The 15,983-nt window shown below is 40.6% G+C and overlaps 1 protein-coding gene across 3 annotated transcripts in view; it reads right to left on the reverse strand.

Moving 5' to 3' along the window:
* Positions 1-2,437: 2,437 nt before the first annotated feature.
* Positions 2,438-15,983, reverse strand: part of PI4KA (phosphatidylinositol 4-kinase alpha) — a 55,561-nt gene continuing 42,015 nt past the window's right edge. For 2 of the 3 annotated variants that reach the window (XM_080355128.1, XM_080355129.1), the window contains exons 41-55: positions 15,529-15,696; positions 14,923-14,976; positions 13,564-13,684; positions 13,230-13,359; positions 11,183-11,253; positions 10,266-10,338; positions 10,076-10,146; positions 9,435-9,544; positions 8,727-8,831; positions 8,138-8,263; positions 7,694-7,814; positions 6,891-7,050; positions 5,605-5,694; positions 4,644-4,727; positions 2,438-3,116 (exon numbers count right to left, since the gene is read on the reverse strand). In XM_080355128.1, coding sequence (XP_080211254.1) covers positions 3,065-3,116; positions 4,644-4,727; positions 5,605-5,694; positions 6,891-7,050; positions 7,694-7,814; positions 8,138-8,263; positions 8,727-8,831; positions 9,435-9,544; positions 10,076-10,146; positions 10,266-10,338; positions 11,183-11,253; positions 13,230-13,359; positions 13,564-13,684; positions 14,923-14,976; positions 15,529-15,696 — 1,536 coding nt within the window. In that variant the 3' untranslated portion in view covers positions 2,438-3,064. The remainder of the gene's footprint in view (positions 3,117-4,643; positions 4,728-5,604; positions 5,695-6,890; positions 7,051-7,693; positions 7,815-8,137; positions 8,264-8,726; positions 8,832-9,434; positions 9,545-10,075; positions 10,147-10,265; positions 10,339-11,182; positions 11,254-13,229; positions 13,360-13,563; positions 13,685-14,922; positions 14,977-15,528; positions 15,697-15,983) is intronic. The other variant, XR_013922956.1, reaches the window with a different exon arrangement.

Here is a 15,983-nt window from a genome sequence, read left to right on the forward strand (position 1 = left end):
TGAGGGGAGGGGAAGAGGGCACAGTCAGCTTGTGAAAATTAAATCTGCCGATTTAATTTTAATATACAGGTGAGCTTTGGCACACACCATCACCAAAAACCACAATGAGAAACAAAAACATCACAGGATCTTGTCATTCCTACTAACATGAAATTTTAACACATTCTCAACAGTTCCACAAACTTCATAGCACAAGAAGTGATATAATCAAATGCAATAATCTTATAGTTTTTAAGGGCATACTACAAATCAGCCTGTACTTGTGATAACTCCAGCTGACCTCTACAAGCAACCGGCCCCAGCTCCTTTCATTGCTCTGGACAAACTTTACAGAAGAACTAAGACCATGTCAGTTCTCCAGACAGCCTGACTGAAGCAGGTAAAATAACCAGGCACTGTGAAGAACAATTAAACTCATTCACTTCCTGATACAAAACCCTGGATGGCTCTAATTGTACTCTAGAAAACTGCACTAGAACACACAAAAATTGCTAAGTAGGTTGAGATTCACAAATTGAAGTGACATTCTTAAGTCCAGCATTAGCAGGGCTCTATGTATTATTCTTAATATTATTATTCACCAGCTGATAATCACTTCTAGCCCCAAATATTTCTAACAAAACTACTACAAGCATTTGTTAGCAAGCTTACACCTAATAGCATTCATTTATCCTGTACTCATTCAAGAGAGCAACTTCTGATGCCACCTCCAGTTATGATAGCACTTAATCGATCTTCTCATTGTAAGGCTGCTTGAGACATTCATTTGGGTTTCCATTTTACATGGTACATCTATTTTGAGGTGCAAGAAAGAAAAATGCATGCACATAAGCATTAACTTGAATTAGCAAAATATAACTCCTCACCAGCTGCCCTGAGAAGCCTTCACACCTCATCACTCCACCTGCTCCCCATTAAAGATGTGAGGAATTACACCCCACTTATAGTGTCAATCAGCTCCTTTTCCTGTGGAAACTGAATAGGTACGAGTAGCCACAGGCACACAGCACAAAAACTACTCCATGTCCCAGTTGCTTGTATAATAAAGCTAAATTAAATCAATAATTAAAGCAGTTCTTGCACACTACTTCTCCCTGGTGAACCTCTGTTTCTAGAAAAAGCCACTGGCACCTCCTCATTTTGCTAATGAAAAAAGGGGTGTGGAGTGCACCTTGCTGTGAGCCACCCACCACACAACCAAAAGACAGCAGCATAACACTCGTTTTAAAACTCGTGGCAAAAGCCTGAGCCACTTTTGGATGAACCAGTCTGACTGCAGCCTTTCCACAGTGGGAAAGGGCCAGGCCCTTCACTGCCCCACACACAGAGCCCCCAGCTCACTGCCAAGCTGCCCTCGATGCCCCTCCTGCCCCTGAGCACAGCAGCGCACCCCCTGCACCCCCGGGATGGGCCTACGGCCAGCCTAGCGTTGGGCCGCCTGCCCCTCGGCAGCTCCAGCTGCCCTGGGCCAAGAGGACACCCCGAGGATCCCCTCAACAAAGCCAAAACTCACCCAGGGAGACTCAAGTGCTGGCTGAATGCTGCTCACAAGGGCACACTACCAAGGGGGAAGATGTGTGCACAGCCCCCATCGGCCCTGTAGGCAGGAGCCCGCCCGTCCCCTCACACACCGGGCCCTGCTGCTGCAGCCCCGCTCCCGGGCAGCCCTCAGCCCGGGCTGGGCAACTACAGCCCTGGGCCCTTCCCGGGGACGCGCGGCCGCCTTTCAGAGGCCGAAACCCTCGTGTGATCCACAACCTGAGCGCGGCTCACAACGCACCCACCGCTCCCGCGCAGGACCGAACCCACCTCATGGTGCAGCCCCGCCGCAGGGCTGGGTCTCCCGCACGACGCCTCCGCCCACCCCGGGGCTGGGCCCTCGTCAGGGCGAAGCGTCTCCTCAGGGTGGAGCCGCCTCAAGGGCTGCGGCAGCGTTCCCGCCCAGCGCCGCGCGCCTCACAGCTGCTCGCGCGGGCGGCGCGCAGGTGCTGCCGTCACCTCAGCAGCTGCGGCCATCACCTCAGCAGCTGCGGCCATCACCTCAGCAGCTGCGCAGGGCCCCGCCGGCCCTTTCTCCCTCCCTGCCTCCTCTCCCCTCCCCTCCCGTCCCCTCCTCCGCGGCGCAGGAACTGGACAGGGCGAAAAAAAGTCCCCTAAAGAGGGACTGAGTTTTCATGAGCACGTTCGAGAACCACAAACACGTAGAAAGGGACGGACTGTCCCCCATAGAGTCGTGTCCCTGCATGAGGCACAGGGGGAGCTTTACATCGGTCCTGTCTTTCAGTTCCTGAAAACAAAGCATTTATGAATGAAAAAAACGGCATTTGAGACAGATAAGAAGCTGAAGAAAAACCCAATTTCTCCAGTCAAAAGGTCACAATAGCGCACAACTGCGCGGAATGATGTAGTGTATAAACTAAAACATTTGCAACAGACACAGAGTCTAAGGTCTTTTATTACATTTTATAGATTAAATATATCTTCAGTAGAGTTCTCTCTTTTTAAAACACACAAAAGGAAAAAAATACATTCTTCATGTACAAATAACTGACCACGTGGCAGGGACCATGTACAGTGCAAAATATGAACACAGCTACATAGACATCACCAGCTTGGATGATTATCAGGCTTTCTATACAGTGGAATTAGAACACGGTAACATTTCTGCTTCCAAAGAGAAATCCATACCCTTCCCTTCCATGGCATTTTGTGGGATTGTGCAGGAAAGGGGCTTTATTTATTTTTTAAAGGTATTATAAAATCCTTGCATGAAAAAAATCTCAAACTCCACCAGCTTTACCTCTTTCACACATTCATAATCGTAGCACAATTTTTTGATGCGATTGCAGCCCAACTCCAAAAATCCAGGGAAAACCAGAAATATATATAAACCTGGTAAAGAGAAAGGAATGAATCGGACTGATTGTTGCGATGTCCAGGAAACTCGTACCCACATGCACACACATACACAAAAGATGGAAGATAGTGAGGTGTGACTGAGCATCTCCTATTGATTACAAGCTTGGACTGATGTTTCACTTGGGCAGTGAATCTCTAGTGTCTCTCAATACGGGATGTCATTCTGGTAGTACTGGATCATGTCATATGCTCTGCTCCTAGAGAAGAAAAGCAAAGCCAGAGGTAAGTAGAAGTTCAAAAAACCACTGCACCCATTGTCACAGAAACAAACATCAAGATCTCTCAGAAACAAACTGCAGGTGAAGGAAATTAGCTGCTAATCAAAACTAGCCCTACGTGCTTTGAAGGCATTGTGAAGGCCCCATTACTGTTATGAATGGCACAAAACATCCTGCTCTTGTTTAAACTAGGTTAAATAAAAGTATTTCCATGCTTCTCAGTGTGGCAAAAGCAACTTGGATCCTGTGTTTGGATAAGCCAAAAGCACTGCACGTTGCACTGGCAGCTTGTTTTGGGAGAAGGAAATGCATAATGATTGAAGCAAGATCATCAGGGCTGTGTGGAGACAGGATTGTGTGGAAATAAAAGTTATCTTAATGAAGGATAATGCTAATAATGAAAATAAAAGGGATGGGGAAATAATAGCATTAATAGCAGCATTTCTGATGAGTGACTGAACAAACAAATCTAAGCCTTGTTACAGATAACTCAATTATCCACAGGCAGAGCTTATTCAGGTCACAGACTAACCATGCCACAGGTAGACAAGATACCAAACTATTTGTATACTTGAAGGGAAAAAACCTACAGCTGAATGGCTAGCTGATGATTAAGCTTATTTTTAAATTGCTAATTATCTGATAGAACTGATTATTCCATTAATTATACTGAATAGTAGATGACAAACTTGGCCAGGCTACAAAGACATTAAAAAACCACATTACCAGGGTTCTCTACTTGAGGCATTTTCTTTAGCCAATGTTATAAACTAAATAACAAAGTCTAGCAAAATGATTAATACGTTAATGTAGCATAAAGACATGAAGAAAAAATTAGCAGAAAGATTTGAACTCATTTTTAGAGAAGAGTCAAATACACTTTTGCACAGAATAGCAGCTTTGAATTTCAGGAGGATATTCAGGCAACTTAATGCCTACAGGCAACTATAAAAAATATTTTGAAAAGTCACTGTAGTTCAGTTTCTGTTTCATTCTCATTCAGACCATACATACTTTTTTTTAAGAAACCTCCTCTTTACAAAATTAAAGGGAACAACCTTTAAGATCAATCTCTCTTCGTTCTGACGAGAAGTCATGCTATTCCTGTCACCATTCAATACCATTTACTATTTATCCCTTTATATTTGTAGAGGTGGTCCTACCCCATGTAAAAGGAGATATCACAACTACATATACACAGATGTGCATGCTTTAACATAGGAGCCAAAATGCTTAACTTTTGGGCCAAAGATTCACTCTGACAGAAAACCTTCTATTCTTTAGACTTGTCAGGTATTTGACCAGCCTGGGCTTAAGCCTTCCTTCCCAGTGTAAAAGAGAGGAGATGCAGAATGTTCAGAAGCAACACTGCTGTCCTGCATTATCTAAATATCAGCAATTCAAAAATGTCTGATATCTGACTGATAAAACTCTACTTTTTAGCTCTGCTGAAAGTTTGATGACCTTCATTTGGCCATGGGGAAAAGAAATGCACAGATGCCAAACCTGTTGCTGAGGAAACAATTCTGGATGATCTTGATGATGAAAGTTGCAGCTTCCCTCTCAGTCATGTTGGGGCTGAACCTGTGCCTATACGTAGAAAATCACAAAATGCAAGAGTAAATTTAGTGAGGTCTCCTTTGAGCATGATAAATATGTGTCTTTGCACAAGCTCAGCCAGGTGTTGATTTCATTTGCTCCAATAATCTACTTCTTGTGAGACTACCTGGTACAAATTATCTCATGTTTTAATAAGCACTTGCCATTAGTCTTACAGTGGAGACAGAGGCTGTGAACTCTTCATCAGTCTAGTGCTAACTATAGGAACAGCAAGTCTCTCTTTCTAGGCAGCTGCTGCTTTTAAAATATCTGTGTATCTAGTAGTGCCCTTGAGCTCCAGCCCATCATAATTTACAAATCTGTGCTTATCTTTAGGAAATTGTAGGAATTTAAATGCAGGAAATACTGAGCTACCTCTGCTCCCCCTGGAGCTAAAACTCCAGAAGCATAAGCCTGAAGGGCTGTTTAAAGTGTCACATTAAAATTTGTATTTGCCTAAGCTGTGGAATGTTACAACGTAGTCCCATCCAGTACTGTATTATCTGTGGAACAAATTTTAAGATGCTGTTCTTTGGAGTCCGATACCATTTCAGAGAACATCAGTCTCAGCAACTCATTACCTCTCAATTAAAGCAGATCTTTACAGTCTTATTTTGCTACTCCTATGAACTTAAAGATTATCCGTGTACTTGCACAGTCATTGAACAGCTTGAATTTAACTCTATGAAAAGTCCTCTGGAATTCCTACTGTCTGAGATATTTCATAAGCAAAACTTACCATTTTTACAATAATAAAGACATTAAAGATATTTGAGTCGCATGACACCTATACTCACTGCAGAAGCTGTGGAAAGCGCACATTCTGTGAAGAACATACATTTTCCATTTCATACATATGCTGACTTACTTCAACAGCTTGATTGTCTGCCCTCGGAAACAAGGCAGCCCTGTATCCAACATTAATGTAACCAGTGAGACAACGGCATCCATATAAGGCCTAAAAAGAGGAGAAAAAGGTTATAGCACTGAAATTTCTGCAGCCTTCATAGGTAAAGGAGGCAAGCTGAGGAGTTCAATGAGTTGGACCACACCTTTTTCTGTAATTAAATCAACACATTTAATCCTCTTTCATTTGCTGGTGGAGCTACACCATTGCTTGCAACCTGTCACTTTAATTAAATTTCACTCCTTTATGTTGGACTACCAGATACTTGGAATGCTGCAAGATGAACAGTCTCATGGAGGATTATACAAAGCAATGCTTTAGTTAACATTTCTTTGGCATCATAACCAGCAATACCACAGTAACAGATTGTCTTCTAATTCCTAATTACTCTATGTAATTCTTTACTATAGTCAGCCCATCTTCCCGTCTCCTTCCTCTCCTCCCACTCAGAACACTTATTACCTACCAAGCTATTACTCTACTACTTGGGTGACATTTTGCCTTGACACAAAACCACCTCCAGACTGCTCCCTGTCAAGGACCCAAATTGATCGTGACTCCAAGACAGCCCCTTTTGGGGCTACTAGCTGAAGAAACTTTGATTCTGTAAGATAACACCAATAATCCTTTATACTCGTGATAGAATGAACTTTTATTTAGGCTCTGTTGCACTGTTCTTCTCCCACCCACATGCAACATCCTATTCATATAGATTTATTAGTCTTCATGTTAAAGCAAATGTTGTTTGCTTGCTATGGAGCCAGGTGAAGTCACAAATCTTTACTGTGGCTGGCTGGCAATCACAGCTTAAGAGCTGAGCTACCAACACCCCTGCATATTTTACAACAGAAAATTCTAGCACTTTTTCATATCTCCTACCTAATTAACTAGCTGAACGGGTGACTAAAGTGAGTGTCCTGTTTGGGAAAACAAGAAAGATTTTGATTCTCCTGTAGTTTCTTACAGCAAAGCTTTATTAGCATACTAAATCATGTGAGGAAACGTAACATCATATTTATAAATTGGACAAAATATATACAATTTTCAAATATAACATAAGAACACGAAAAAACCCATAAAGGCTGTAAAACTGCAGGATTATGAAGTTGTTTCAAAGTTTGCAAGATGTACCAGGGCAGTCTGACAGGCCCAGCCCCCCTACAGACAAATGTTTATTATTATTTATCTTCTCATCTGGTTTTAGGTATGCAAGCACTTCCACTTCTGAGCAGTTAAGGACACCTTACCTGACGGCCAGATAGCCTCTGACGCACATCTCCATAAACCACTTGAACGGAGTTGCCTCCATTTTTCCTCCCATTATCATCACCATCTCATCCGTCAGCTTAATGTCAGGCTCCCAGCCCAGATTTCCACCAGGTGAGCTTTCAAACATGAATCCAAAATCTGTGCCAAAAGATAATCTGCCTCATAAACTTGGTTGGTTAATTGAGCACTGCCAAAGCTGGCAGAAGAAAGGAGATGCAGATTTCATATATTCTACCAACATTTCAACTCCAACTGGAAAAAAGCTTGGGTGAAGTGTAAGAACACTAACAAACAACTATCACCATGAGATTAGAGTAGATGCAAGAATGATGACATCAAATGAACTCCTTGCTGAAGCATCTGTGCAGTTCCAGAAAAACAAAGCTAAAGTCGAGGTTACAGCCTTAAACAGTTATATAAATTTACTTGTCAAATTTAATTCATACTTTTTCAGTGATGAAAGGAACCCAAAGATACATATATGCATAAACATAATGCATGTATGCATAAGTACATATACATGCATAATCCATCCATACATGTGTATATACTTTCCTGAAGCTGGTAAAGCTTTGCAAAGCTAAATTTACAAAGGAGCAGCCAACATGAATATACATACAATACTGAACAGACATGAAAAAAATCCCATGTATATTTACAAAATGTGAAGTCACTATATAGATTGACCTCAAAAGGGAAATGGATTATCATCTTCTATGAGCAATACTCCACAACAGAAGGAAAAAGTAACTACTGAAATTCAAATGCGCATATGACTGACCAATATGAATGATGTGTCCCTTTTTGTCCAGCATGATGTTGCCATTATGCCTGTCTTTAATCTGGAGCAGAAACAGGAGCAGACTATATGCAGCCATACTGCGGATGAAATTATAGCGAGCCTGTACAAACAGGAAGATAAAACAAATCAGAAGAACACAGCAAATTTAATAACTCTCCATCCCAGGAGCAGATACAGCTGAACAAAGCTTTTTTCTTTTTTTCCATTCATGATTAGTTTGAAGCAATGTTCAATGATATTCTCCATATATCTACAGCTGCAATAACTTCTTTAGCTAACTCACTCATGGCTAAAAACGGATTATCAGCATCAGAAACCAGATACAGCATTACGGTAGTCATTATCCAATTATTTGTCATTATTTCTTACAGCTAGAATATTTCTCAGTCAAGATTTTGCTCTGCTTGCCAACTGATATTTTACCTTCTGGAATGCAAGGGTAGACTCATCTCCATACTGCCTTGTAAAGTAATCATACATCCCAAAGTCCGTCTGCCTGCCCAGCTGGTCACGGGATGTGCAGTCAGGAATGCATTCAATAACACCGCACTGAAGGGGAAGAGGAGAAACAGGTCTGTAAAGCACACTCCTAAAATATATTTTGTTCATGGCTCCTGGCAGTCATACAGGTCCTGAGGGAAATGTGGAGAAGCCTACAGATCACTGAATACAGGCTTTCTAGTTTATTCATAAAAATGTATATCCAGTTTTTTAGGATTTCCATGCAACGTAGAACATGCTCTGTAACTATCCACTGACTTGCACAATGCAGGCCCAAAAATCAAACAACAAACATGAATAACCACAAGCAGAAAAATTTCAGAGCCAAAAGCTTTAGAAAAGCAGGAAGCAGGAGAGGAAAGTCTTTTTTGTTGCTGGTACTCCAAATATTTGGCATGAGTGATGTGGGCAGTATTTCCTCACAGTATGGAATTTTTATGTGTGCTGGAAGGGAAAGTCTTTTTTAGTTAGGAGCTATTTTCTACAGCAGTACAGTTAATTGCCCACTTACCCCAGGAGCTGTGGCCACCACTCTGTATGGAAACACAAAAAGATCCAGGCCTACCAGCTGAAATATGTTCTTGAAGAGATCGATGATTTGTAAAGCCAACATGTCCTGTTATACAAGAAAAAAAATGCATGAGGATTACAGAGGTTACGGGTCATAACTTAGATTACAAAAATGATCTGAAGAACACTGAAGTGAACGTTAAGTTACCCCAGCAGGTCTGCAGATGTGTGCCTGTGCATGCACTGGGGCTCTGGGGGGGAAGTAAAAAGGGAAAAGATAATACTGTTTAAGTGGGTAGCAAGCAACGCTGAAGATTTACCTGCTGACCTCAGAACAAACGTTTCCATTGCTCTTTGATAAAAGGGCTACCAATAACTCCAGGGATAATAGCCAGCATCCCCCCTTAATCAAAACCAATTGAGCTTCAAGGTACAAGATTCCACCTTGAAAACTACTGCTATGTTACCAATAGTTCAATCGAAAAATAAACTCTGAAAAAGAATTTTAACTGATGGTAAACTGTCTGGAAAGAATGGCCTTTTGTTTTCAAACTAGAACTTCTCTAGTGGTATAACACATTTCTCACTCTCAGTCCAGAACTACTGGAGATTCGCAAAATTCCAAAGAAAAATATTTCTATACTGAAATTATTTTCTTCTTGTGTATTGTCACCTACAAATCTGCCTTCTATAACTGATAACTTTGTACCTGTCTGCAGTCATCGCCCACTTTAAAGATGGCTGCCTGCCAACAGATCTTCCTACTGTCCACCCCTTCTTCTGCACTTTCATCTATGGAATCGGAACGGCAGCGCAGACCTGCAGGAAGAGTATAAAGTGAAACCCAGACACACGCTTTCATTAGCCCTCTGCACTCAAAACTACAACATTTCACTGCAGGTGCACTACAGATATTTCTGCCTTGCAAGGTGAGTACTCTATTTCCCTTCTTCTACTGAAACTGGAACATATCAAAATAGTGTTCATGATTTACATGATAAATGCGTGACCTGCATTAAGCTAGACAGCCAGAGCATCCCACAAAAATTCATGAGAAAAAACTGCCAAAACCTGGAGTTTGCTACGGTCTAAAAACCAGGGAAAGGCAATCGAAGTCTATGTTAGTCTAAAGTGACTGTAATTGCAAAAAAAAAAAAAAAGGATTTAAGCCTTCAGACTTTTCTTCTCTCTTTCTTTGATTCAGTTTCATTTCTGAGCTGCACCATTGCAGATAAAGTTCAGCATGAAAATAATTTTACTGCAGCAGTACGGGTGACTAAAAGCAAGTGATTTTAAAGGAATCACCCACTCTTAATTAGTAGTGTAAATGATTAAGATGCAGTTACTAACCTTCTTTTTCAAGCTCACTGACTCCACATCGTTTCACTTTAAATTTGGCCAGGTAGGGTGCTTTTGCTGCACTAAATTGTAATAAAAACAAAGATGATGATGAGTGCAAGTTAGCCAGACAAGAACTTCTAGAAAAATACCTACATACCAGGAATTAACTTAATGGGAGAATATAACAAGAGCCTGGTACCTCTGCATCGGAGTTCCTGATTTGTAATCGATGTCCAGAACAATAGCTTCAGGATTGCTGGGCAAATAACAGCCTGCAAAATGGAGCAGACAGCTGAGAACAAATCCACTGGCTAGTGTGACAATGACAATCAGACAATAACTGATGTGCCTAAAACCTCAATACATAGTTTTGAATTAAATCAAATGCTAGAGATAAACTGGAGATTATAGTCTGTGAGCCACGAGGGATGCAATGTTTTTTGTATTAGGGAGTGATTGCCAGAAACTAACAGACTACAGTTTTGAACTAATACTGTAGAATCTGTGCCACAAAAATACACAGACAGGACTTCTCTTATAATAGTCCCTAAGAAGAGGTGGCAGCATGTCCCAGAGCACTAGAAAGGGCCCTTAGCAACCAACTCATGGCGAGAGAACTGAGACCTGTCAGAGATCAGGAAAAGCTTGATGAAAGCTTCATTTTTAAAGAGAAGACTCAGATTGGGAAAACACGTTTGGGATTTAAAAGGACCTTCAGACAATGACACTTCAAGGGAATGCCTGATAGGAGAAAAAGGAGAATGAAAGGAACTGGACACGCTTCATTCTTGAGATAACGTAACTTCTCAAAAGTGTCTCATCTTTTTACAAAAAGGTGGTACGAAGAAAAAGACCTTATTTTCTTCCCTCTTAAGACATGTATTTATGCTTTTATCCATTATGTGTGTTATCTACCTCACTCTTAGGCAAGTTTTGAAGCACCATATAGAAATTATTGGGTAGATAAAAATATTTGAATTGTTTCAAGACAGAAATAATCCAACTGTAACAGAAGAACAGCCACTTGCAGAGATTTCCATATTTGCTTGCAGAAAATACAGTACTCACTCTGAATGCAAAAAGCCCACTTTATTATGTGATTAAATCACTTCTTACCAGGTTGCACTTTCACCTCAGATAGAGCACTCAAACAAGCTTTTTTTCTTTCATCTCCTTTAGGGAAGGGCCTAGAAAGATGAATTATATTTTATTCATCTGCATACTAATTATTACTCTATGTACTGGCTTCAAATTTGTGTCAAACTTACACAAACTTTACTAAAAGGGTTTCTTCCTGTAATGATAAAGATCTCTCACTGCAGCATCTCTAGAGAACTTGCAGGCTCAATCCCACACCAGAACATTTCCTATCTTAATGAAGGTTATAGGCTTTGCTTTTTAGATTTAACATTGATTTGGCATACAGTTGTTGACAAACCCAAACAGCATAAGAGAACTGAAGGAAATATATGAAGGCTCTTCCTTATACAGAAATTTGAGCATAATTACACCTTTGTAAGCACCACTACAATTATACCAATATAGTTTTCCCATGTGGAACTTATTCTAGAACAGGAACACTGCTAACTGGAAAAGGATAAGCCAGCAAAATGCCTGTGCAATTACACGCCTAATTTGTTCACATACTTAGCATGACTGCAGGTGTCGACTGGATAATTGGTAACATGGTTAACGATTAGCACGTGCAATTACCCAATTTGCACAGGCATTTGTGTAAACCGTCCATTGAAGTCTGTCACACAATTGCATTCTCACCTGGTGTAGGCGTATGCAACTGGAAAGTATTACTTATGCTCTAGTTTTAAGCGGTACAGCAGCAATGTAACACTTGAAATAATGAAATCATTACAGATGATACATTTAATTCATTTATACCATCTACAAAGCAAACAGCATCTCTTCTATGTTGCATTTACGTTAGAGACGAAGAAAACCAGATTCGTTTTAAGGCTGGGGTGCAAAATGCAATGCCTGCAAAGCACAATTATCAGTTGCTTAACTATACCTTCATATTCATAAACAGTGGATTGATTTCATTCTAAATATCAAGATATTCAGATCCTAACTCCCCTTTTAAGTCATCCTACTGGGTGAAAACATCTCAACATGCACAGAGAAGGCAGCTGATATTTGACTGTTTCTGTGATGTGTCCTTTAGCCTGACACCCTTATACTGGTGGTTTGCAAAGCTTCATTTTAAAGAAGGTATGTCCGAGGACATACGTTTTATATGACTTACAAATACTTTCCTACACCAGAGGATGTTTTCAAAATACGCAATGAAACCACACTTACAGACTTAGAGCTTGTGCGCTGAGCCGTTGCCATCCACTGGCAAGCTTTATAAAAGTTAAATTACATCTTTTACTGCAGTCTCTACAGCCAACAGTGAGAATCTTTAAGAAGGATGTTCAGTTTCAAGAGATCAACAATCAAATGTTTATAACATCAAGTCTTTCCCCATAACCAAAATTTAGGAATGAAGGAAAAAGGCTGACATATGCAAAAAGAACAATTGTCTTTGTATTACACTGCACAATGAGATCTCTTTGAGAAGAGGAAAAGGCAATTTCATGGAGTTTTAGCAGTTTGAGCTTTTTTGGTTTTGTGGTAGTTTTTTTTGTTTGGTTTTAAATTCCACACAAAATGTTGATAGGAAGTTACAATATGCAAAAAAATGACAGTCAGGCTGGTAGATCTAAACAGAGAAGTGCTGATTTTCCTGCCTGGATCATGCTCTGCTTACTGTTCACGAGAACACTGGCGGCATATCAAAAAAAAACAAATGAAGCGGACGGGATTTCAACTAAGACAAGACCACCAATTACTTTACCAAATCCACTCCTGTCTCAGTGCACTTTTCTATGGAACCTCATTCCACTATCACAAACCACAATGTCTTTGATAAAATAAGATTAACAACTAAAGTTCAAGTTCAGAATAATCTGCTTCCAAAGTAAAAAGATACAGCTGTTTCAGACAGACTGCTACCTCAAAGCACTTATCTAAGTAATTAAGGTTTTTTTTCCTGAAAAAACTATCCCAATACCCCTATAAAAGCAACTCAGCCTCAATCAGGAAACTGGTAATTAACAGAATAGTGAACCCCAAAAGAGCTCAATTCCTGAAGTGCAATACTTACTTGATAATGGCTGAAACATTGGTGATTTTATTAAAGAAATCAAATTCCCGTTGGTAGAACTCCTTGGCTGGGCCAGACAACGAGCCAGTTATCTCCTCTACTAGCTGCTCCAGAAGTTCTCCAATGTCAGCTGCATGTGAAAAAGGAATCATCTGTGTCAGGAGCTTATTTCAGAAAGGTAAATCATATGGGTGATGGAAATAACCACCTCTACCTCTACAAATGTAAGAGAGCTTCCTAGCTGAAAGAATTCCTCCTGCTAATAGAGGAAGGAGATCTAGTCTGAACAGAGAGAGGGAAAAGAGTCAAGCTAGATTGTTTCTAAAGCACTCACGATCTTTTTGGTGTCCTTCTTCATCCATGTAGATATTAGTTTTCATGTTCCAGATGAACTGGTGAGCAAGAAGCTGGGATTTGGAAGCTGCCCATAGGATGTATTCTCTAACGTAACCCATCTGCAACCACATCCAGTCCAGTTAGGAACAAGATTATTACAACTCTAGCAGACTTGATATTACTGCTTCTAACAGCTATTCTTCACACTCCCAAAATATTTAATGGATGAAGACATCTGCACTCTCATTCATCTTGATAAAAAAATCTTTGAAGAATACAGTTTATTGTATTAGGCAGTGAATTGACCTGAACTGTTTTCCACTTTATCACTGAGCTATCCCATTATTCTAACCAATGCTCTTCCCACTCTGTGCCATTGTCTATCTGTTCTATTTGGACTTCAAATCTCTTTAAGCTTAGGGCATCTTCTGGCATGTGTCTGAAGTACAGCACAGAACACAGTGCAACAAATACTGGTCTTGCTTGGCCTCACTAAATGCTCTCGTAATACCAGACATCTAAACGGTGTCATACGATCAGCACATTGTGGTGGCAAGAACTGCATGGGCTGGCACAGGTCCACAGAAATTCTAGACCATAAGCCTAACTTACAGAAGAAGTTGAAGTGTACAAGGGAATCCTGCTCCCTCCAGAAATTGCATTCCCTCTCTTCTAGTTGCAACTATTTCTGTAGTCTGTAGATGTTTCTATGTTTGACTGATATTAGCAGACAGGTTGTCTGATGTTCATACTCTGCATTGCAGAGGATTCTTACCTACGCAAAGTTCTCCAAGAATAACTATATGCAGTCACCTACACTACTGGCTGGGGATGACTTCACCTGAATACAACACACTGACAGGGTTCACAAACCTTGTGGGCAGATAACTCAAACTCTGAACTTGGTTGTCAAGCTTTAGTTCTGGCTTCTACAAGATGAAGCTAAGATCTGATTTCATATATACGATGGAGCCCAAGACACCCCTAGATGTCTTCTCTAGTTAACTCCCCAGCAAAATGATCAAAGACAGTGATTTAATTTTGTTACTGCTTGCCTCATGCAGACCTTCAAAAGCTTTATTCACATAGAGTCCTCATCTGCCATTTCCTATAATGAAATCTCCTTCCTGAGAGATGAGCTACCCACTCTCCAGCTTTTCAAGCTTACCTGTTCATAAAAGAGGTGTAAACAAAGCAAGCCAGCCTCTAGGGACAATATTTTTTCTTCTATGCATTAGGTACAGGACGATAATAAGCAGCATTAGTTTAAGCTAAAATTTTGTCTGATTTGCAGTTTCAAGTCTAAAATCTGTTTTAAAATCTGCTTTGTTCATATGCAGCTGTTTCATACCCTCACCTTGTCATAGCGAAGTGCCTGCACAATCTGTGGAATGTAGAATAAAATGGCATCCTGAAAGAGAAAAGATGGCAGGGTTTCTATTGGTATTGTTTTAGTAGCTGGAAGGGAAGACAGGTCACACACAGAAAGAAAAGCTCCCTATAGTTAAGTGATGAGCAAAATACCACTGCCTCTTTATTTTAAGCTATATACAAGCCATCTCCTCAATTCAAAGTACTTTTCTGTCCAGTTACTCCCTTCAAAAACATCATTAATGATAATGTATTTTATAATTCTAATAAAAGCCTGACAAGTGTTAAAAATCTAGATTGCTGCTGCTTTAGAAGAAACACCTTTCCACCAAAAGAAGAGTTGAAAGGAACAACATGAGAAGAGCAGTCTGAAGACTTCAGCTTAGTGCGATTTATGATAAAAAGCTGCAAGTACATGAGCTAGTATTACATGGGACTTTAATTTTTCATCCCAGTTTATTCACACTCTGCAATGTGGTGTGCCCATTTATCATACATGTCTCTCCATGGTATTAAAATCAAGCCTGTGGCCACAATGACTAAGGCCGTAACTTTACTTGGAGTGTTAAGGTTCACTTGGAACTTATCTTACCGGAGGAAAAGATCGCAGGACTTTAACTCCATACTGAGCTGTTAGAGGATGAGGTGGGTACATGCTTGAAAAATAGGAAAGGCCGGTTGGTGGATCCGTGGGTGCCCAGCAGAGAACATGGCTGAGCTCCGGTGCATCAGCATCAATCGTATGCCAGGTAACCAGATACTGAAAAAGCAGGTCAGACACGTTAGGAGTTTATAGCACCCAATAATGGCGGGGTTGTTCACATCCGACAGTAATGATATCATCCAGCTTCCTACGGCAGCGAAGCTGTGGTGAAACATGGTAAATTTTAACAAAACCACAGCTATTTTAGATAAAGCTCTGTTTTTTCCCACGGAAACCTATCCATTGGAATCAACTTACCTCCCAGATCACCAGATAGAGTCAGTGAAATCAATAAAAGGACAAGACAGAAGTTCTAGCACAGGGAGAATGAAGAAAGGATGAGC

This window comes from Nesoenas mayeri, assembly GCF_963082525.1.
Source record: "Nesoenas mayeri genome assembly, chromosome: 17".
Taxonomy (NCBI): domain Eukaryota; kingdom Metazoa; phylum Chordata; class Aves; order Columbiformes; family Columbidae; genus Nesoenas; species Nesoenas mayeri.